Genomic DNA, 24,204 nt, shown 5'->3' on the forward strand with positions numbered 1-24,204 from the left:
GAAAGAGAGAGGAGGCAGAGAGAGAGAGAGAGAGATATGCATAATGGGGTGAGAGAGAGGCAGAGAGAGGAGGCAGAGAGACGGAGAGAGAGAGAACGAGAGAGAATGAAAGAGAGAGAGAACGAGACAGAGAGATGCATAGTGGGGAGAGAGAGGCCGAGAGTGGGGGAGAGAGAGGGAGAGAGGCAGAGCGAGAGAGCGAGAAAGAGGCAGAGAGAGAGAGATTGAGAGAGAGAGGGAGGGAGGGAGTCAGAGAGAGAGGGGGAGAAAGAGGGAGGCAGAGAGAGAAAGAGGCAGAGAGAGAGAGGGAAGCAGAGAGAGAGAGAGAGAGAGAGACAAAGAGAGAGAAAGGGGGGCAGAGAGAGGGAGAGGGAGAGGGAGAGAGGGAGAGAGAGAGAGGCAGAGAGAGAGAAAAGCAGAGAAAGAGAGCGAGAGGCAGAGAGAGAGAGAAGGGCAGAGAAAGAGAGAAAGAGAGAGAGAGAGAGGCTGAGAGGGAAGGAGAGAGAGGCAGAGAAAGACAGAGAGGGAGGCAGAGAGAGAGAGATGTGGAGGGCAGGATTAAATTAAATGAATAATTTTACTTGTGGATGGCTCAATTAGCAAAACGCCTCGCCGCAATTTATTTGCTTAAGCTGCCTGGATGGAGTGGAGAGAGTTATGTTTCCAAGAGGGAGCATAACAGTCTCTAGGGTCCAGGTTTCCGTTAGCTGGTAATAGCCGGCTTTTGGCCCTCATTTTTTTTTTTTTTTAAAGCCGATCCATAAAATTGACACCAGCCAATTGTCCGGGATAATAAAAAAAAAAACATTGAAAAATAATCATTTTTTGCCTATTTACTGATGGAAATACCAGCTAATGTAAAAACATTTGACTGGTCATGCTTATCGTTCTATGGGTTAATTTGCATACTTGTTTGGGAATTACATTTGGCGCGTGTATATTCATTATGTATCTTATTTATCACACGCGCAAACAAACAGCAAACAGATACAGAGCCTTTAAGTGGGAAATCTGTCAGACAGCGCTTTTATAAACCCAATCATTTGCCAACAATTCTAAATGCACGTGTGTGTTAAAAATACTTTTTGGGCCACAATCAAAAACAGCTACTAAACTCAGCAAAAAAAGAAACGTCCCTTTTTCAGGGCCCTGTCTTTCAAAGATAATTTGTAAAAATCTAAATAACTTCACAGATCTTCATTGTAAAGGGTTTAAATACTTTCCCATGCTTATTCAATGAACCATAAACAACTAATGAACATGCACCTGTGGAACGATCGTTAAGACACTAACAGCTAACAGACGGTAGGCAATTAAGGTCACATTTATGAAAACTTAGAACACTAAAGAGGCCTTTCTACTGACTCTGAAAAACACCAAAAGAAAGATGCCCAGGGTCCCTGCTCATCTGCGTGAACGTGCCTTAGGCATGCTGCAAGGAGGCATGAGGACTGCAGATGTGGCCAGGGCAATAAATTGCAATGTCCGTACTGTGAGACGCATAAGACAGCACTACAGGGAGACAGGACGGACAGCTGATCGTCCTCGCAGTGGCAGACCAGGTGTACACAACACCTGCACAGTATCGGTACATCCGAATATCACACCTGCAGGACAGGTACAGGATGGAAACAACTGCCCGAGTTACACCAGGAATGCACAATCCCTCCATCAGTGCTCAGACTGTCCGCAATAGGCTCCGAGAGGCTGGACTGAGGGCTTGTAGGCCTGTTTTAAGGCAGGTCCTCACCAGACATCACCGGCAACAACGTCGCCTATGGGCACAAACCCACCGTCGCTGGACCAGACAGGACTGGCAAAAAGTGGTCTTCACTGACGAGTCACGCTTTTGTCTCACCAGGGGTGATGGTCGGATTTGCGTGTATCGTCAAAGGACTGAGTGTTACACCGATGCCTGTACTCTGGAGCGGGATCGATTTGGAGGTGGAGGGTCCGTCATGGTCTGGGGCGGTGTGTCACAGCATCATCGGACTGAGCTTGTTGTCATTGCAGGCAATCTCAACGCTGTGCATTACAGGGAAGACATCCTCCTCCCTCATGTGGTACCCTTCCTGCAGGCTCATCCTGACATGACCCTCCAGCATGACAATGCCAACAGCCATACTGCTCGTTCTGTGCGTGATTTCCTGCAAGACAGGAATGTCAGTGTTCTATCATGGTCAGCGAAGAGCCCGGATCTCAATCCCATTGAACACGTCTGGATCTGTTGGATCGGAGGGTGAGGGCTAGGGCCACTCCCCCCAGAAATGTCCGGGAACTTGCAGGTGCCTTCGTGGAAGAGTCGGGTAACATCTCACAGCAAGAACTGGCAAATCTGGTGCAGTCCATGAGGAGGAGATGCACTGCAGTACTTAATGCAGCTGGTGGCCACACCAGATACTGACTGTTACTTTTGATATTGACCCCCCCTTTGTTCAGGGACACATTATTCCATTTCTGTTAGTCACATGTCTGTGGAACTTGTTCAGTTTATGTCTCAGTTGTTGAATCTTGTTATGTTCATACAAATATTTACACATGTTAAGTTTGCTGAAAATAAACGCAGTTGACAGTGAGAGGACGTTTCTTTTTTTGTTGAGTTTATTTTTATTTCTCAACTAGTAATTGAAGCGTGCTTCCCATTCGCCATTCAAATGCATAGTCACCGGAAGGCAGGCTTCATCAGCGCGTGACACACCACTTTGCAATGAGCAGGATGCGTATGCATTTTAAAAAACATTTAGCTTCTTAATTGTTTGAAACCTGAACATTTTACTACATATCGTGAGGGATGTTTCATCTTGCTTCAAAGTAGCCTATGCAAAATCCGACACATATCTGTGGAGGCCATTATTTTATAAAGACATCCATATGCCATTGAATCCAGTAGGCCGCCATTGTAAATAAGAATTTGTTCTTAACTGACTTGCCTAGTTAAATAAAGGTTAAATAAAATAAATAAATAAAAACCAGTAGCCTATTTCTCTCATGTTCTATTGGTAATTAACTTTCTTTCCGTGTCCGCCAAATGCATGTCCGTGTGTAGCCTACTGTGCACATTGCTGCACTAATAACGTTAAGAAATAGTGTATGAATATGTTAAGCTAAACGTTCGGATCTGTTGCATCAGATGAATTGCTTTGTAACCTTTTGTTTATGTAGCCTAGGCCTACTGGTTGTATGAATGTGGGAACTATCGTCTCACAACTGTCCCAGGGTCTGTTTGGGCTATTTCTGTCTCTACAAACAGGAGCATCCATAAGGCTAGGGGAAGCTTAGCTAAGTAAATTGAATTAAATTGCCCAAATTGTATAGCCTAATTAGCCTACTCCTGTCTATACAGAAATACCTAAAATCATTCAATATAGGCTACTATTCACACTATCACCGTAGGGACAACTTCATTTTTATTGATCTGTTTGTCAGTGTCACCCTGTAATTTGTTGGATTAAATCAAGATTTGAAGATTTTGTGTGTGTAGAGGACATGAATACTGGGAGTAAGGAGAACCAGTGGATGGATGTAACAGAGAACAGCCAGGAACCAGGAGGAAACATTGTGGTAAGTGTGTGTGTATATATGTGTGTGTTTGTATGCCTGTGTGTGTGTGTGTGTGTGTGTGTGTGTGTGTGTGTGTGTATGTATGCCTGAGTGTGTGTGTGTGTGTGTTTGTATGCCTGAGTGTGTGTGTGTGTGTGTGTGTGTGTATGCCTGAGTGTGTGTGTGTTTGTATGCCTGTGTGTGTGTCTGTGTGTGTGTGTGTGTGTGTGTGTGTGTGTGTGTGTGTGTGTGTGTGTGTGTGTGTGTGTGTGTGTGTGTTTGTATGCCTGAGTGTGTGTGTGTGTGTGTGTGTTTGTATGCCTGAGTGTGTGTGTGTGTGTGTTTGTATGCCTGAGTATGTGTGTGTGTGTGTGTGTGTGTATGCCTGAGTGTGTGTGTGTTTGTATGCCTGTGTGTGTGTGTGTGTGTGTGTGTGTGTGTGTGTGTGTGTGTGCGTGCGTGCGTGCGTGCGTGTGTGTGTGTGTGTGTTTGTATGCCTGAGTGTGTGTGTGTGTGTGTGTGTGGGGGGTGTGTGTGTGTGTGTGTAAAAGACAGACATGTATTATTGTCGTATTGAATATATCACAGTTTACACCTGTATCTAGTAGCTGGCTGGTTGCTTAGAGAGATGACATGTACTGTATTATTAGGTGCCAGTCATTGTCATTTTATCTTAATGCACCTTCTAATGCCAACACACAGACACTGTGTTACAGCTTCCACCTCTCTGAATGGTGAGTCAATCCAATTCAATCTAATTCAACTCAACATGTATTGACAGTCTGACGGGCTGCATAACAGATGTGACCATAGAGAATGTTAGAGGACTCTAGTGCCCAAAAGCCTGTATTAGCATGAACAGTGTCATTGAGGACTTTCACCATTTTGAAGTAGTCAACTGGGTGGGACTTCCTATTGGTTAAAGACAGGATCACATCAGGAGGGATCAGCCAGTGAATTATACTTTTGAGCAAACATACCGTAACTGTAGGTGGCAGTAAATTGACAACTTTGACTTTATACCTGTTCAGACAACCCACTCCAGGTGGCAGTATGCACCTTTTCAGTTTGTTTGTTACCAACTCATGGAAACAGTAGAAAAAGAAAATGGATTACTTCAGAGTGGGGATGGCCTCAATGGCGCTGCCTGTGTACTCACAGACACCATAATGGGACAGATACAAAGGTGACTCCTCTATCATTCTCTATGATTGAAACCGCGTGGCATCGTCAGAGCTGCCGGGGGTAATTCCGTCCATCCAGCATCCCTCCAGGCTCACTCAGGCATACAAACACACACACTCAGGCATACAAACACACACACTCAGGCATACAAACACACACACTCAGGCATACAAACACACACACACACTTAGGAGAAATGAAAGATCTAAGGTCCCCAGGCCGTAAATAATTAGAGCCGCAGAACACCGCCGTGCCGACAACCGATTCCGCCAGGAAATCAATTATTATCCACCGCCACTGTGGTGGTGGGTGGCATCATCATCTCTACATCCTCAGGCTTCATCAGGCTTTATAAGCTACGGTACTGTAGTATTTAGAGACAACGTTTTCCTGAACATGTGGCCAGATCGACACTGGAAGTACTCCAGCTTTTTATTGTCGGCTATACAGGCCCAGAGTTTTTCTTCATATTGGTCAATTGTTCAGGAGAATTCAGGGTACTAAATAAAATCAAATGTATTTATAAAGCCCTTCTTACATCAGCTGATATCTCAAAGTGCTGTACAGAAACCCAGCCTTAAACCATATACAGCAAGCAATGCAGGTGTAGAAGCATGGTATTATACTACAGTATTAGCCTTCCCTGTAGCTCAGTTGGTAGAGCATGGTGTTTGCAACACCAGGGTTGTGGGTTTGATTCCCACGGGGGGCCAGCACAGAAAAAAAAAAAAAAAAAGAATGTATGAAATTGTATGAAATGTATGCATTCACTACTGTAAGTCGCTCTGGATAAGAGCGTCTGCTAAATGACTAAAATGTAAATGTATTATACAACAGTATTACACCACAGCAGTCACGGTAAAAACCTTTTCTTAAATATCAGATCTAGCATTAGGTAACCCGACCAACATAACTCCCAATCCAAATATTACAGCATCCATATTCTGAAGTCACCTCACTAAGTCCTCAGACAAAAATTGGACTGCAACGACAGAGGGACTTTTGTCTGAACTGCGGGAGATTTGACAACAGAGGTTCACTTCCTAATTTGGATGCCTTACTATATACTCTACAAGCCCAGCAGTGTTTCAGCTCTAGGGGACTTCCTAATATGGATGCCAGGGGCCCTGGCCTGAACTCACCAGGAAAGGCAGACTGAAGGGGTCAATGGAGAAATCAGAAAGAGAAAGGGATTAGTGCAGGATAGATAGGCTCTCTATGGACCCAGGCAGACAGATTAGAGAGGCTGTCTATGGACCCAGGCAGACAGGATAGAGAGGTTCTCTATGGACCCAGGCAGACAGGATAGAGAGGTTCTCTATGGACCCAGGCAGACAGGATAGAGAGGTTCTCTATGGACCCAGGCAGACAGGATAGAGAGGTTCTCTATGGACCCAGGCAGACAGGATAGAGAGGTTCTCTATGGAACCAGGCAGACAGGATAGAGAGGTTCTCTATGGACCCAGGCAGACAGGATAGAGAGGTTCTCTATGGACCCAGGCAGACAGGATAGAGAGGTTCTCTATGGACCCAGGTAGACAGGATAGAGAGGTTCTCAATGGACCCAGGCAGACAGGATAGAGAGGCTGTCTATGGACCCAGGCAGACAGGATAGAGAGACTCTCTATGGACCCGGGCTGACAGGATAGAGAGACTCTCTATGAACCCAGGCAGACAGGATAGAAAGACTCTCTATGGACCCGGGCTGACAGGATAGAGAGGTTCTCTATGGACCCAGGCAGACAGGATAGAGAGACTCTCTATGAACCCAGGCAGACAGGATAGAGAGGCTCTCTATGGACCCGGGCAGACAGGATAGAGAGGCTGTCTATGGACCCAGGCTGACAGGATAGAGAGGTTCTGTATGGACCCTGGCTGACAGGTTAGAGAGGCTGTCTATGGACCCAGGCAGACAGGATAGAGAGGCTGTCTATGGACCCAGGCAGACAGGATAGAGAGGCTCTCTATGGACCCAGGCAGACAGGATAGAGAGGCTGTCTATGGACCCAGGCAGACAGGATAGAGAGGCTGTCTATGGACCCGGGCTGACTACGGATTAAAAACCTGACAAGCTACACTGAGCAAAAATATAAACACAACATGTAAAGTGTTTCTCCAATGTGTCACAAGCTGAAATAAAACATCCCAAAAATGTTACCTATACACAAAAAGCTTATTTGTCACAAATTTTGCACACAATTTTTTTTACATCCCTTTTAGTGAATAATTCTCCTTTGCCAAGATAATCCATCCACCACATGATCATTACACCGGTGCACCTTGTGCTGGGGACAATAAAAGGCCACAGATGTCTGAAGGTTTGCCAGAGCATTGAATGTTAATTTCTTTACCATAATCCACCTCCAATGTCATTTTAGAGCATTTGGCAGTACGTCCAACCGGCCTGACATCCGCAGAGCACATGCATGGCGTCGTGTGGGCGAGCGGTTTGCTGATGTCAATTTTGTGAACAGAGTGCCCATCGTGGCGGTGGGGTTATGGTATGGGCAGGCCTAAGGTACGGAAAACGAACACAATTGCATTTTATCGCCCATTCAGTATGTTTGGGATGCTCTGGATCGATGTGTACGACAGCGTGTTTCAGATCCCACCAATATCTAGCAACTTTGCACAGCCATTGAAGAGACAACATTCCACAGGCCACACTCAACAGGCTGATCAACTCTGTGAAGGAGATGTGTTGCGCTGCATGAGGCAAATGGTGGTCACACCAGATACTGACTGTTTTCCAAAGCCACGCCCCCACTTGTTTTTTTTAAGGTATCTGTGACCAACAGATGCATATCCGTACTCCAGTCATGTGAAATCCATAGATTAGGACCTCATTTATTTATTTCAACTGACTGATTTCCTTATATTAACTGTAACTCAGTAAAATCTTTGAAATTGTTGCATTTCTATTTTTGTTCAGTATAAGAAGGTATTAGATCTTTGCCACTTTGATACAGACTTTAGACTTCAGCTCCTTTAACCATAGGAGTGTTATGGGCAGAGTGGCATAGATGTATTTTACACCTTGGTTCAAAAACACTTTAATCATATACTATTTCAAATAATAAAATAAAAACTTAAGCTGAGCATGATTGAGTTTGCCTGGCACAATGAGACCACTAGAATAGAAGTTTAAAAAAAAACAACCTTGCCCATCTGGGACTATAGGCAGTCTAAAGAAAAAACTAAAAATAATTTCGAAATGGAATGATTTCAAATAGTATTCAAAGCCAGGCCTGGATTTAAGAGGTATTTTGTAATTGTCTCTTAGCTCTGCAGCGCTGTAGTAAACGCAGGCTTACAGACCATATCTGGGAGGAGTAAATAGTTGTATTTGATTTTCAATACACACGGTGGAAATAGGACTGTGGGCTTTCTGAGGAAATACAAATCCAGCGATTGCGGTGAAGAAGTGAAATGAAGCCACATACACAGAAACAAACTCTGGGACCCAAATGATAGGAGGAAAACACAGCATGTTTTTCTCCCTCTTTCTGCTCTTTCCCCCCCATCTGAGGGAAATAAGACAGGGTTTCTCCCAGTGTAGCTTCCTGCGCACGTGCCACGGTGGAGCTCCAAACATCCAGTCTCTGTCGCTACAATCAATTTCTCTCGACGTGCGGGAGAGATGAGGGAGGGAGAGAGAAGGAGAGGGAGAGAGAAGGAGAGGGAGAGACGAGGGAGGGAGAGAGAAGGAGAGGGAGAGAGAAGGAGAGGGAGAGATGAGGGAGGGAGAGAGAGAGAAGGAGAGGGAGAGAGAAGGAGAGGGAGAGATGAGGGAGGGAGAGAGATGGAGAGGGAGAGAGAAGGAGAGGGAGAGACGAGGGAGGGAGGGAGAGAGAAGGAGTGGGAGAGAGAAGGAGAGGGAGAGATGAGGGAGGGAGAGAGATGGAGAGGGAGAGAGAAGGAGAGGGAGAGATGAGGGAGGGAGAGATGAGGGAGGGAGAGAGAAGGAGAGGGAGAGATGAGGGAGGGAGGGAGAGAGATGGAGAGGGAGAGAGAAGGAGAGGAGAGATGAGGGAGGGAGAGATGAGGGAGGGAGAGAGAAGGAGAGGGAGAGATGAGGGAGGGAGAGAGAGAGGGAGAGGGAGAGATGAGGGAGGGAGAGATGAGGGAGGGAGAGATGAGGGAGGGAGAGAAGAAGAGGGAGATGAGGGAGGGAGAGATGAGGGAGGGAGAGATGAGGGAGGGAGAGAAGAAGAGGGAGAGATGAGGGAGAGAGAGATGAGGGAGGAAGAGATGAGGGAGGGAGAGATGAGGGAGAGAGAGATGAGGGAGGAAGAGATGAGGGAGGGAGAGATGAGGGAGGGAGAGATGAGGGAGGGAGAGATGAGGGAGGGAGAGAGAAGGAGAGGGAGAGAGAAGGAGAAGCTGAGTCTTCACGCTGCCTCATAAAGTAGGGCAGGAGTGTAGTCACGGCGGTGTGTGTGTGTATCAGGTCGTGTGTGTGTGTGTGTGTGTGTGTTTGTGTGTGTGTGTATCAGGTCGTGTGTGTGTGTGTGTGTGTGTGTGTGTGTGTGTGTGTGTGTGTGTGTGGTGTGTGTGTGTGTGTGTGTGTGTGTGTGAGAGAGAGAGAGTGTGCAGAGAGGCACCACAGTGATGCGTGGTTGAGTAGAGGGGAGGGTGATGCCATCATCCGCCGGCCGCCAAGGGCAAATTCTACACACACACTGATTCTTACATTTGATATTGAATTGCAACCTTTGATTTGGCATCAAAGTCAATGTATTTTCTCAGCAGAGCTGACTTATTCATTGGTCCCTTATTCATTGGAGTCTCAAATGGCACCCTATTCCCTACATAGTGCACTACTTTTGACAGGCTCTGGCCAAAAGTAGTGCACTAGGCAACAGGGTGTAATTTGGGATTGCTGCACACTGAGCCGTCGTGTCCGCCGTCGTCAGAAGATAAATCATACAGAGAAAAGAAACACCAAAATGCCCCATAATGGAGGAAACGGGGAACTGTGATCCAAAAAAAATCTGTTCTATTGGTTCCTTTGACTCCGCCCACTCATGGCATGTCACACAGTAGTGGGGCTTATTCAAAGCTCCGCAAAATCCTAACCTGGGACGTGTGTTCAAACACAATGCTATGACTAGGGTAACAGCCGTTGCCATTCCAAAAGGGTGTGAATACAAAAGCCAGGGAGGCAAAAGACTGACACAAACAGTGTTACTACTACAGTTTAGTGGTTCAAGGGTTAAAGGTCACTGAGAAGAAACACACCCCTTCTTTTCTCACCATAGTGTCCAGTTAAAATCCAGAGCAGTCAGTGGGCGGGACTATTGCCCATCCACAAATTAAGGACACCTGTCTCAGCCAATGGGTGGTTTCTATGGCCTTTGATTGACAGCTGTCCATCACACTCACCGGCGGCGCAGTCCTCCTCGTCCGCCCCGTTTTCGCAGTCCCGCTCGCCATCGCATCGCCACGACAACGAGACACACTTGTTGGTGGACCCGCCGCAGTCAAACTTCTCCGGAGAACACGTCTGTTTGCCTGGAGGGGAGAGAGGGAGATTACTTTTTAGGCTGTGTTCCATTCCCTGCTGCCCTCACTCACTCCACTTGGCAGATCTGAGAGGCTTGGGTAGGTGGGTTAGAGGCAGGTAGTGTCATGATGTTGGACTGATGGGGGAGGTTTATGACCCCCATAAATACCTTTCCCCTTTTTCCTCTCTTTACTCTACCGATGTGACTCTAGTAAAGCCTTTGTTAACATGGAGAGAGTCTGGTGACATCAAAAGGTGGGAAACGGAACCAGATTTCTGTAATCCAACCAGTTGAAAATATGTGTTGGTACTTAAAGAATATGATGTCAGATCAGTTGTCGTCTGAGACATTATTACTGATGATAGGATGACATAAACTGTATCTTGGAAAGTCGACACATTCTAGTTATCAGATTCACATGGAATTGTTGTGAAATTTAAATGTTTAAATATGAAACTATTTGTGAAAAGATTAAATGTCATTTTAGCTCCTAAATGAGAGAACGGTTTATCATAGAGAAACTCTGCTCACTCAGACGCCCCGCCCAAGTGAACAGACACGGGTTGTATAAACTATGAAACAGGCCCTTCTATCACCACTATATAAACCCGTTGACGAAAATGTAACTTCCTGTTCCAAGGACGTGTGGACTTGAGGTCCCCACGTTGAAAGGACAAAGACCACCTACAGAACTAAGCCAAAATCAGCAAGAACCTGATGAAATTAGCATCGAATTTCAATGTGAAGGTGACGACCTACACGCCGGAAGGATAAATTTCGACTATACCGGCCAGAATATAGCATGAGCATATAGCATGGCAACTTGGTATGACCTTTGAACTCTTATTCACTAAAGAAGTGATACCTCCTAGCCGTTCCGTTAGCGCAGCAACTGTAAACGTGGGCTAGGAAAGGACGGACAGAGTATCCAATCTAACACACACAACGATACTACAACATATCCAGTTTACCACCAGAGACATTCTTCAGAGGACCAGAGAACCATGCTGGACCACCCGGTCTACCATCTACGAACAATCTACCGAAGCGCAGCTCAGAGTAAATATTTATTGCATTCTCCGTTTACAAATGGGCGGTAATTTAGAATGCATAAGATTCTGTATTTATGATAGCATAGCTTCTCCCTTTGTTCCTCAGTCTTCCCTCTCTTTCACTCAAACCCAAACCCCCCTCTCTTTGTGTAACCAGCTGTCATATCTGTTCCGTCCGCTAACGACGTTTTCCTTTATGACATCATTTTAATCAATGTATGATACATTCTGTGTAGATGTAATTCTGTGTGATTATTTAGGTATTTAGTAAATAATAATTAAACCACATTTTGTATTGCTGATTCAACTTGTTAGCCAGGGTTCGTGAAAATTAGCTTAATCAGGTAATATTATTTACAGAGAAATGATTTTATATAATAGCATGTCATATCACTTAATCTGGCATAGCCAAAGACACGACAGTGGGTTAGGGGTAGGTGGGTTCGGGGTAGGTGGGTCAGGGATTAGGGTTAGAGGTAGGTGGGTTAGAGGAAGGTGGGTTAGGGTTAGAGGTAGGTGGGTTAGGGTTAGAGGTAGATGGGTTAGGGTTAGAGGTAGGTGGGTTAGGGTTAGAGGTAGGTGGGTTAGAGGTAGGTGGGTTAGAGGTAGGTGGGTTAGAGGTAGATGGGTTAGAGGTAGGTGGGTTAGGGTTAGAGGTAGGTGGGTTAGAGGTAGATGGGTTAGAGGTAGGTGGGGTAGGGGGTTAGAGGTAGGTGGGTTAGGGGTAGGTGGGTTAGAGGTAGGTGGGTTAGAGGTAGGTGGGTTAGGGGTAGGTGGGTTAGAGGTAGGTGGGTTAGGGTTAGAGGTAGGTGGGTTAGAGGTAGGTGGGTTAGAGGTAGGTGGGTTAGGGGTAGGTGGGTTAGAGGTAGGTGGGTGGGTTAGGGGTAGGTGGGTTAGGGGTAGGTGGGTTAGGGTTAGAGGTAGGTGGGTTAGAGGTAGGTGGGTTAGAGGTAGGTGGGTTAGGGGTAGGTGGGTTAGAGGTAGGTGTGTGGGTTAGGGGTAGGTGGGTTAGGGGTAGGTGGGGTTAGGGTTAGAGGTAGGTGGGTTCGGGGTAGGTGGGTTAGAGGTAGGTGGGTTAGAGGTAGGTGGGTTAGGGGTAGGTGGGTTAGAGGTAGGTGGGTTAGAGGTAGGTGGGTTAGAGGTAGGGGATTTAGAGGTAGGTGGGTTAGGGGTAGGGGGGTTAGGGGTAGGTGGGTCAGGGGTAGGTGGGTTAGGGTTAGAGGTAGGTGGGTTAGAGGTAGGTGGGTTAGAGGTAGGGGATTTAGAGGTAGGTGGGTTAGGGGTAGGGGGGTTAGGGGTAGGTGGGTCAGGGGTAGGTGAGTTAGGGGTAGGTGGGCTAGAGGTAGGTGGGTTAGGGGTAGATGGGTTAGGGGTAGGGGGGTTAGGGGTAGGTGCGTTAGGGGTAGGTGGGCTAGAGGTAGGTGGGTTAGATGTAGGTGGGTTAGGGGTAGGTAGGTTAGATGTAGGTGGGTTAGGGGTAGGTGAGTTAGGGGTAAGTGGGTTAGGGGTAGGGGGGTTAGGGGTAGGTGGGCTAGAGGTAGGTGGGTTAGATGTAGGTGGGTTAGGGGTAGGTGGGTTAGATGTAGGTGGGTTAGGGGTAGGTGAGTTTGGGGTAGGTGGGTTAGGGGTAGGTGGGTTAGAGGTTGATGGGTTAGGGGTAGGTGGGTTAGAGGTAGGTGGGTTAGAGGCAGGTGGGTTAGGGGTAGGTGGGTTAGGGGTAGGTGGGCTAGAGGTAGGTGGGTTAGGGGTAGGTGAGTTAGGGGTAGGTGGGTTAGAGGTAGGTGGGTTAGAGGTTGATGGGTTAGGGGTAGGTGGGTTAGAGGTAGGTGGGTTAGAGGTAGGTGGGTTAGGGGTAGGTGGGTTAGGGGTAGGTGGGTTAGAGGTAGGTGGGTTAGGGGTAGGTGGGTTAGAGGTAGGTGGGTGGGTTAGGGGTAGGTGGGTTAGGGGTAGGTGGGTTAGGGTTAGAGGTAGGTGGGTTAGAGGTAGGTGGGTTAGGGGTAGGTGGGTTAGGGGTAGGTGAGTTAGAGGCAGGTGGGTTAGAGGTAGGTGGGTTAGAGGTAGGTGGGTTAGGGGTAGGTGGGTTAGGGTTAGAGGTAGGTGGGTTAGGGGTAGGTGGGTTAGGGTTAGAGGTAGGTGGGTTAGGGGTAGGTGGGTTAGAGGTAGGTGGGTTAGGGGTAGGTGGGTTAGGGTTAGAGGTAGGTGGGTTAGGGGTAGGTGGGTTAGAGGTAGGTGGGTTAAGGGTAGGTGGGTTAGAGGTAGGTGGGTGGGTTAGGGGTAGGTGGGTTAGGGTTAGAGGTAGGTGGGTTAGAGGTAGGTGGGTTAGAGGTAGGTGGGTTAGGGGTAGGGGGGTTAGGGGTAGGTGGGCTAGAGGTAGGTGGGTTAGATGTAGGTGGGTTAGGGGTAGTTGGGTTAGATGTAGGTGGGTTAGGGGTAGGTGAGTTTGGGGTAGGTGGGTTAGGGGTAGGTGGGTTAGAGGTTGATGGGTTAGGGGTAGGTGGGTTAGAGGTAGGTGGGTTAGAGGCAGGTGGGTTAGGGGTAGGTGGGTTAGGGGTAGGTGGGCTAGAGGTAGGTGGGTTAGGGGTAGGTGAGTTAGGGGTAGGTGGGTTAGAGGTAGGTGGGTTAGAGGTTGATGGGTTAGGGGTAGGTGGGTTAGAGGTAGGTGGGTTAGAGGTAGGTGGGTTAGGGGTAGGTGGGTTAGGGGTAGGTGGGTTAGAGGTAGGTGGGTTAGGGGTAGGTGGGTTAGAGGTAGGTGGGTGGGTTAGGGGTAGGTGGGTTAGGGGTAGGTGGGTTAGGGTTAGAGGTAGGTGGGTTAGAGGTAGGTGGGTTAGGGGTAGGTGGGTTAGGGGTAGGTGAGTTAGAGGCAGGTGGGTTAGAGGTAGGTGGGTTAGAGGTAGGTGGGTTAGGGGTAGGTGGGTTAGGGTTAGAGGTAGGTGGGTTAGGGGTAGGTGGGTTAGAGGTAGGTGGGTTAGGGGTAGGTGGGTTAGAGGTAGGTGGGTTAGGGGTAGGTGGGTTAGGGTTAGAGGTAGGTGGGTTAGGGGTAGGTGGGTTAGAGGTAGGTGGGTTAGAGGCAGGTGGGTTAGGGGTAGGTGGGTTAGGGGTAGGTGGGCTAGAGGTAGGTGGGTTAGGGGTAGGTGAGTTAGGGGTAGGTGGGTTAGAGGTAGGTGGGTTAGAGGTTGATGGGTTAGGGGTAGGTGGGTTAGAGGTAGGTGGGTTAGAGGTAGGTGGGTTAGGGGTAGGTGGGTTAGGGGTAGGTGGGTTAGAGGTAGGTGGGTTAGGGGTAGGTGGGTTAGAGGTAGGTGGGTGGGTTAGGGGTAGGTGGGTTAGGGGTAGGTGGGTTAGGGTTAGAGGTAGGTGGGTTAGAGGTAGGTGGGTTAGGGGTAGGTGGGTTAGGGGTAGGTGAGTTAGAGGCAGGTGGGTTAGAGGTAGGTGGGTTAGAGGTAGGTGGGTAGGGGTAGGTGGGTTAGGGTTAGAGGTAGGTGGGTTAGGGGTAGGTGGGTTAGGGTTAGAGGTAGGTGGGTTAGGGGTAGGTGGGTTAGAGGTAGGTGGGTTAGGGGTAGGTGGGTTAGGGTTAGAGGTAGGTGGGTTAGGGGTAGGTGGGTTAGAGGTAGGTGGGTTAAGGGTAGGTGGGTTAGAGGTAGGTGGGTGGGTTAGGGGTAGGTGGGTTAGGGTTAGAGGTAGGTGGGTTAGAGGTAGGTGGGTTAGAGGTAGGTGGGTTAGGGGTAGGTGGGTTAGGGGTAGGTGGGTTAGAGGTAGGTGGGTTAGGGGTAGGTAGGTTAGGGTTAGAGGTAGGTGGGTTAGAGGTAGGTGGGTTAGGGGTAGGTGGGATAGAGGTTGATGGGTTAGGGGTAGGTGGGTTAGAGGTAGGTGGGTGGGTTAGGGGTAGGTGGGTTAGGGGTAGGTGGGTTAGAGGTAGGTGGGTTAGGGGTAGGTGGGTTAGAGGTAGGTGTGTGGGTTAGGGGTAGGTGGGTTAGGGGTAGGTGGGTTAGGGTTAGAGGTAGGTGGGTTAGGGATAGGTGGGTTAGAGGTAGGTGGGTTAGAGGTAGGTAGGTTAGAGGTAGGTGGGTTAGGGGTAGCTGGGTTAGGGGTAGGTGGGTTAGGGGTAGGTGGGTTAGAGGTAGGTGGGTTAGAGGTAGGTGGGTTAGGGGTAGCTGGGTTAGGGGTAGGTTGGTTAGAGGTAGGTGGGTTAGGGTTAGAGGTAGGTGGGTTAGAGGTAGGTGGGTTAGGGGTAGGTGGGTTAGAGGTAGGGGATTTAGAGGTAGGTGGGTTAGGGGTTGGGGAGTTAGGGGTAGGTGGGTCAGGGGTAGGTGGGTTAGAGTTAGGTGGGTTAGGGTTAGAGGTAGGTGGGTTAGAGGTAGGTGGGTTAGAGGTAGGGGATTTAGAGGTAGGTGGGTTAGGGGTAGGGGGGTTAGGGGTAGGTGGGTCAGGGGTAGGTGAGTTAGGGGTAGGTGGGCTAGAGGTAGGTGGGTTAGGGGTAGATGGGTTAGGGGTAGGGGGGTTAGGGGTAGGTGAGTTAGGGGTAGGTGGGCTAGAGGTAGGTGGGTTAGATGTAGGTGGGTTAGGGGTAGGTGGGTTAGATGTAGGTGGGTTAGGGGTAGGTGAGTTAGGGGTAGGTGGGTTAGGGGTAGGGGGTTTGGGGTAGGTGGGCTAGAGGTAGGTGGGTTAGATGTAGGTGGGTTAGGGGTAGGTGGGTTAGATGTAGGTGGGTTAGGGGTAGGTGAGTTAGGGGTAGGTGGGTTAGGGGTAGGTGGGTTAGAGGTTGATGGGTTAGGGGTAGGTGGGTTAGAGGTAGGTGGGTTAGAGGTAGGTGGGTTAGGGGTAGGTGGGCTAGAGGTAGGTGGGTTAGGGGTAGGTGAGTTAGGGGTAGGTGGGTTAGAGGTAGGTGGGTTAGAGGTTGATGGGTTAGGGGTAGGTGGGTTAGAAGTAGGTGGGTTACAGGTAGGTGGGTTAGGGGTAGGTGGGTTAGGGGTAGGTGGGTTAGAGGTAGGTGGGTTAGGGGTAGGTGGGTTAGAGGTAGGTGGGTGGGTTAGGGGTAGGTGGGTTAGGGGTAGGTGGGTTAGGGTTAGAGGTAGGTGGGTTAGAGGTAGGTGGGTTAGGGGTAGGTGGGTTAGGGGTAGGTGAGTTAGAGGTAGGTGGGTTAGAGGTAGGTGGGTTAGGGGTAGGTGGGTTAGGGTTAGAGGTAGGTGGGTTAGGGGTAGGTGGGTTAGAGGTAGGTGGGTTAGGGGTAGGTGGGTTAGAGGTAGGTGGGTGGGTTAGGGGTAGGTGGGTTAGGGTTAGAGGTAGGTGGGTTAGAGGTAGATGGGTTAGAGGTAGGTGGGTTAGGGGTAGGTGGGTTAGGAGTAGGTGGGTTAGATGTAGGTGGGTTAGAGGTAGGTGGGTTAGAGGTAGGTGGGTTAGGGGTATGTGGGTTAGAGGTAGGTGGGTTAGAGATACATCAAGAGAGTGTGCGAGCCCTAGTGTCCTCACAGACACAACGATGACGCTACTACCATGATGCTTATATCTATCCAATCTAGGGTCTAGGGTGTAGAGGCTAGGTGTTGATATGGAATCCAATCCTGGGTCTAGGGTGTAGAGGCTAGGTGTTGATATGGAATCCAATCTAGGGTCTAGGGTGTAGAGGCTAGGTGTTGATATGGAATCCAATCTAGGGTCTAGGGTGTAGAGGCTAGGTGTTGATATGGAATCAAATCTAGGGTCTAGGGTGCAGAGGCTAGGTGTTGATATGGAATCCAATCTAGGGTCTAGGGTGTAGAGGCTAGGTGCTGATATGGAATCCAATCTAGGGTCTAGGGTGTAGAGGCTAGGTGTTGATATGGAATCCAATCTAGGGTCTAGGGTGTAGAGGCTAGGTGTTGATATGGAATCCAATCTAGGGTCTAGGGTGCAGAGGCTAGGTGTTGATATGGAATCCAATCTAGGGTCTAGGGTGTAGAGGCTAGGTGTTGATATGGAATCAAATCTAGGGTCTAGGGTGCAGAGGCTAGGTGTTGATATGGAATCCAATCTAGGGTCTAGGGTGTAGAGGCTAGGTGTTGATATGGAATCCAATCTTGGGTCTAGGGTGTAGAGGCTAGGTGCTGATATGGAATCCAATCTAGGGTCTAGGGTGTAGAGGCTAGGTGTTGATATGGAATCCAATCCTGGGTCTAGGGTGTAGAGTCTAGGTGTTGATATGGAATCCAATCTAGGGTCTAGGGTGTAGAGGCTAGGTGTTGATATGGAATCCAATCCTGGGTCTAGGGTGTAGAGGCTAGGTGTTGATATGGAATCCAATCTAGGGTCTAGGGTGTAGAGGCTAGGTGTTGATATGGAATCCAATCTAGGATCTAGGGTGTAGAGGCTAGGTGTTGATATGGAATCCAATCCTGGGTCTAGGGTGTAGAGGCTAGGTGTTGATATGGAATCCAATCTAGGGTCTAGGGTGCAGAGGCTAGGTGCTGATATGGAATCCAATCCGGTTATCCAATACTCTCAGATCTACAGGAATAGACTAGGGTCTATAGAAGGGTTTAGGGTCTAACAGACTAGGGTGTATAGAAGGGTTTAGGGTCTAACAGACTAGGGTGTATAGAAGGGTTTAGGGTCTAACAGACTAGGGTGTTTAGAAGGGTTTAGTGTCTAACAGACAAGGGGGTATAGAAGGGTTTAGGGTCTAACAGACTAGGGTGTATAGAAGGGTTTAGTGTCTAACAGACTAGGGTGTATAGAAGGGTTTAGGGTCTAACAGACTAGGGTGTATAGAAGGGTCTCTTGTTGTGATGTGTGTTTTAACCGATATATATATATTATTTTTTAATCCTAGCCCCTGTCTCCGCAGGAGGCCTTTTGCCTTATGGAGGCAGTCATTGTAAATAAGAATTTGTTCTCAACTGACTTCTCTAGTAAAATCAATGTTAAATAAAATAAAGATGTTGTTCTCTAGCCTCAACCCTGAACGGACATGACAGGAACAACACAGCAGGTGTACCAGTTGGCAGCAGACAACATCTTATTCTGAGAAAACCCAGGTCTTTACCCAGTGGTATAGAGAACCCAGGTCACTAACCACAGCAGTAGTATAGAGAATCCAGGTCACTAACCACAGCAGTAGTATAGAGAACCCAGGTCACTAACCACAGCAGTAGTATAGAGAACCCAGGTCACTAACCACAGCAGTAGTATAGAGAACCCAGGTCACTAACCACAGCAGTAGTATAGAGAACCCAGGTCACTAACCACAGCAGTAGTATAGAGAACCCAGGTCACTAACCAGGTCACTAACCAGGTCACTAACCACAGCAGTAGTATAGAGAACCCAGGTCACTAACCACAGCAGTAGTATAGAGAACCCAGGTCACTAACCAGGTCACTAACCACAGCAGTAGTATAGAGAACCCAGGTCACTAACCAGGTCACTAACCAGGTCACTAACCACAGCAGTAGTATAGAGAACCCAGGTCACTAACCACAGCAGTAGTAAAGAGAACCCAGGTCACTAACCAGGTCACTAACCACAGCAGTAGTATAGAGAACCCAGGTCACTAACCACAGCAGTAGTATAGAGAACCCAGGTCACTAACCACAGCAGTAGTATAGAGAACCCAGGTCACTAACCACAGCAGTAGTATAGAGAACCCAGGTCACTAACCAGGTCACTAACCACAGCAGTGGTATAGAGAACCCAGGTCACTAACCACAGCAGTAGTATAGAGAACCCAGGTCACTAACCACAGCAGTAGTATAGAGAACCCAGGTCACTAACCAGGTCACTAACCACAGCAGTGGTATAGAGAACCCAGGTCACTAACCACAGCAGTAGTATAGAGAACCCAGGTCACTAACCAGGTCACTAACCACAGCAGTGGTATAGAGAACCCAGGTCACTAACCACAGCAGTAGTAAAGAGAACCCAGGTCACTAACCACAGCAGTAGTATAGAGAACCCAGGTCACTAACCACAGCAGTAGTAAAGAGAACCCAGGTCACTAACCACAGCAGTAGTATAGAGAACCCAGGTCACTAACCACAGCAGTAGTATAGAGAACCCAGGTCACTAACCACAGCAGTAGTATAGAGAACCCAGGTCACTAACCAGGTCACTAACCACAGCAGTAGTATAGAGAACCCAGGTCACTAACCACAGCAGTAGTATAGAGAACCCAGGTCACTAACCACAGCAGTAGTATAGAGAACCCAGGTCACTAACCACAGCAGTAGTATAGAGAACCCAGGTCACTAACCAGGTCACTAACCACAGCAGTGGTATAGAGAACCCAGGTCACTAACCAGGTCACTAACCACAGCAGTGGTATAGAGAACCCAGGTCACTAACCAGGTCACTAACCACAGCAGTAGTATAGAGAACCCAGGTCACTAACCACAGCAGTAGTATAGAGAACCCAGGTCACTAACCAGGTCACTAACCACAGCAGTGGTATAGAGAACCCAGGTCACTAACCACAGCAGTAGTATAGAGAACCCAGGTCACTAACCACAGCAGTAGTATAGAGAACCCAGGTCACTAACCACAGCAGTAGTATAGAGAACCCAGGTCACTAACCACAGCAGTAGTATAGAGAACCCAGGTCACTAACCACAGCAGTAGTATAGAGAACCCAGGTCACTAACCACAGCAGTAGTATAGAGAACCCAGGTCACTAACCAGGTCACTAACCACAGCAGTAGTATAGAGAACCCAGGTCACTAACCACAGCAGTAGTATAGAGAACCCAGGTCACTAACCACAGCAGTAGTATAGAGAACCCAGGTCACTAACCACAGCAGTAGTATAGAGAACCCAGGTCACTAACCAGGTCACTAACCACAGCAGTAGTAAAGAGAACCCAGGTCACTAACCACAGCAGTAGTATAGAGAACCCAGGTCACTAACCACAGCAGTAGTATAGAGAGATAGAAAGAGGGAGAGAAAGGGAGAGAGAAAGAGGGAGAGAGAGAGAGAGAGAGAAAGAGAGAGGGAGAGAAAAAGAGGGAGAGAGCAAGAGAGCGAGCGAGAGAGAGTGGTTGAAAGAGTGAGGGAGAGAGAAAGAAAGTGTAAAAATAGCTATCCTATCCTCTAACCGATGGCCCTTTGATTAACTACACACTTAATCCCCCTCCGTCGCTAACAAGGGAATCAAATACCAACCGTGTGCTCAAGTCGCTCAACACTAAGACAAAGTAGTGATTGATTCGATTATGCTTGTAACTTGTGACTTCCACAAGCTGTCGCTATAGTTGTGGCTAATGTGTTTTGTTCGAGAAAGGGGCCCTAAAGGCCAAATAAAAGCCAATTAGTCAGAGGCAGAGAGACATTTGCGTCGCAGTTGTTTACAGGTGGAGTGACAAATGAAGACTCAACATCTCCACTTTTATGACACAGGAACTAATAGGAATTTCGACATTTGTAGTACAATAGTTGGCTCATTGACACTGAAGTTTCTATGATGTGAGTTTGTTTGATGTTTCTGTGATGTGAGTTTCTTGTTTTGATCTGTATGGCCTCACTTGTAAGTGCAGGTAACTGCCAAAAGAATGGAAACACTTGAATAAATGAGCAATACAAACTTTATTGAAAGCAGCTGCTTCCACACAGGTGTAGTGAGTTAATTAAGCAATTTGCATCCCATCATGCTTAGGGTCATGAATAAAAATGCTGGGCAGGCCATTATTTTGGTTACCATGGTTATGCCCCCATAGGATGACAACACCCCCATCCACAGGGCACGAGTGGTCACTGAATGGTTTGATGAGCATGAAAACGAGGTAAGCCATATGCCATGGTCATTTCAGTCACCAGATCTCAACCCAACTGAACACTTATGGGAGATTCTGGAGCGGCGCCTGAGACAGCGTTTTCCACCACCATAAAAAAAAACACCAAATGATGTATTTTCTCATGGAAGACTAGTGTCGCATCCCTCCAATAGAGTTCCAGACACCTGTAGATTCTATACCAGGGTGCATTGAAGCTGTTCTGACGGCTCCTGGTGACCCAACACCTTAAGACACTATGTTGGTGTTTCTTTTATTTTGTCAGTTACCTGTACAGTATGGTGTGTATTTCAAAGCATTTTGACCCATAGATGTCTCTCCCTTCACGGTCTTATGTGATATATTGTTACATCACTGCTGTCTTATATGATTGTGCAGTTTCTTCTACACCAGTGTTTCCCAAACTCGGTCCTGGGGATCCCACTAGGTGCACGTTTTGTTTATTACCCCTAACACTACACAGCTGATTCAAATGAGCTTGATGATTAGTTGATTATTTGAATCAGCTGTGTAGTGCTAGGGACAAAAAAAACGTGCACCCTTTGGGGTCACCGAGGACTGAGCTTGGGAAACGCTGGTGTAGATAGATCATATGTTAAACCTTTTTCTTGTTACGCGGTTTGCCGTTTTGTCCAGCATGTCTCACCATAAAAAAAAGGAGATTGTAACCAGAGCTGGGTTCAAAATAGTATTAGTGTTTTTCCTTAAACACATTCGCTGTGCTTGATCGAGTTTGCCTGGCGCAATGGAACTAATAGACTAGTTCCAAAAGTGCAAACCCTGCCCATTTGGCGCTCAGGCAGGCTCAATCAAGCACTTAAAATATTGGAAAAAACAAATACTATTTGAAATCAGGTCTACACTACAGCCCTACAAGGCAGCCAGAGAGTCAGCCAATGGGTCGTACTGCCTGGTGGTAGAGAGGTTGAGAGAGTAACTTGGCCCAGGCAGCTGAGCAGAAGAAATGGCACCAAACGCTCAGACGACACTAAGTCACGGGCAAATTTACTGCTTCATTAAGCAGGGCTAGCATAGCCACGTCCCTCTCTGTGAATTATGGCTCAGGTACAAGAACGCTAGCTCGCTTGCTAAGCTACAGTGAGCATATCAGCCAGGGTTAGCTACCACGGCTAGCATTCTACTGTATCTACTGTAGCTTAATTACGCTGGGCTAGCGTAGCCACACCCTCTCTGTGAATTATGGGTCAGGTACAGGAAGGCTAGCTAAACTACAGTATCAGCCTGCAACATTACCTACCATTAGCATAACTAGCATTAGCATACTACTGTATTCATGGCTCATGCAGCTTACTCACAGTGAATAAGGCATTGTTGTTTACCACAATATGTGTATCGTCTGGGTTCAAATGCAGGTGGTCATGGGGGATGATGAATCAGTACACATGAAGACTACATGTGAAGACGTTATTATGATGCTAATACATTGGCACTGATATGTACAGTACACATGAGCAATGAACTGTGAAAACATGTTACTTCCAGCTAATGTGAAGTAAGCAATAAAAAGAAAGAAATGCACACACGCACGCACACACACACACGCACGCACGCACGCACGCACGCACGCACGCACGCACGCACGCACGCACGCACGCACGCACGCACGCACGCACGCACGCACGCACACACACACACACACACACACACACACACACACACACACACACACAATCCCAATGAAATATACATCTTTGCATAACTAAAATCCTCTCCGTTATTCAGTCAGTAGACTCAGTCTTATTACTCATTACCTCTAACAGTGAAACATCTGGATGGGGTTGAAGCTCAATATCTACAAAGAAACGACTGTCTGAGGCTGGTTTCATTAACCCCCCCCCCCCCCCCCCCCCCCTCATAGAACTATCCATAATCCTCTGTGGTTATGTCATTCAACATCTAAAATGGAGCAAAATGGTTTTATTAAATCAGCTGTCTATCAATAGACAGTATGTGTATCTTCAGGTATCAAAGGCTTCTTTCGGAAAAACTGCACAGAAGCTTATACTTTGTGCCCGCTATCTTCCCTGCAGCTGTACACAGCTGTCACTCTAACATGTCTGCTGCATGTGTCATATCATATGGAAATAAGAATTTGTTCTTAACTGACTTGCCTAGTTAAACCAAGGTTTAAAAAAATTAAAATAATAATAAATAAAATCAAGCAATGGTGGATATTATCAACAGTCAGTGCTTGAAGTAGAATTAAAAAAGGCACTGGCACTAATTTTATGTGCCAGGACTCATTCAAATTTTACAGTACCAGTGTTCATATTTGAGAATTAATATTCTGTAAAGGGTGCAAGTACTCCAGTAGAAAATTTGAGGTGCCGGTACTCTGTACTCTGTACTCGGCCCTGTCTAAAAGCCTCACCCTCTTTTTCTCTTTTTCAGGCCCAATTCAAGAACTGCCAACAGTCATCTTGAACCGAGCTCGACGGGGATAGAAAAAAATACAAGTTACACCTTTTAGCCAATGGTGATTAATCCCTAAGGGCAGAAGGAGTCCTGGGACTAAGGAAAAAACTTAAGAGTGAGTGAGTGAGTGAGTGAGTGAGTGAGTGAGTGAGTGAGTGAGTGAGTGAGTGAGTGAGTGAGTGAGTGAGTGACCGAGTGTGTGAGTGAGTGACCAAGTGTGTGAGTGAGTGACCAAGTGTGTGAGTGAGTGACCAAGTGTGTGAGTGAGTGACCAAGTGTGTGAGTGAGTGACCAAGTGTGTGAGGGGACTTGCAGATAACCAAGTCAGCTTAATGGCCATTCACTTGGGGACAAATCCTCAAACTGTTTACTGGGGTCTCGATTAAGTCTGTAAAACTGAAGCGTTTCAGATTGCGCGATAGAAATGTAAAGGTAATTTCTGATTGAGCCGACATAAACAGAGTTCACCGTGAATGCAGTCTCCGCTAAAGCGGGAACATTGCCTTTAAATTTCAAATCAGGCTGTAAAGCTGAACTTCCTGCATGTGGATTGAATAGAGCTCTAACTCCTGAAGACATGGGAGACCTTTCTGCTGTTCTGACATGGGAGTCCTTTCTGCTGTTCTGACATGGGAGTCCTTTCTGCTGTTCTGAGATGGGAGACCTTTCTGCTGTTCTGACATGGGAGACCTTTCTGCTGTTCTGACATGGGAGTCCTTTCTGCTGTTCTGACA

The 24,204-nt window shown here is 47.6% G+C and overlaps 1 protein-coding gene across 4 annotated transcripts in view; it reads right to left on the reverse strand.

Moving 5' to 3' along the window:
- The window catches only part of LOC115170102 (low-density lipoprotein receptor-related protein 8), a 172,875-nt gene that overhangs the window by 67,871 nt on the left and 80,800 nt on the right, over positions 1–24,204 (reverse strand). For all 4 annotated transcript variants that reach the window (XM_029726392.1, XM_029726394.1, XM_029726393.1 and 1 more), the window contains exon 4: positions 10,111–10,239. In XM_029726392.1, the coding sequence (XP_029582252.1) occupies positions 10,111–10,239 (129 nt within the window). The remainder of the gene's footprint in view (positions 1–10,110; positions 10,240–24,204) is intronic.

The sequence above is a fragment of the Salmo trutta genome, chromosome 31 (assembly GCF_901001165.1).
Source record: "Salmo trutta chromosome 31, fSalTru1.1, whole genome shotgun sequence".
In the NCBI taxonomy this organism is placed as follows: Eukaryota; Metazoa; Chordata; class Actinopteri; order Salmoniformes; family Salmonidae; genus Salmo; species Salmo trutta.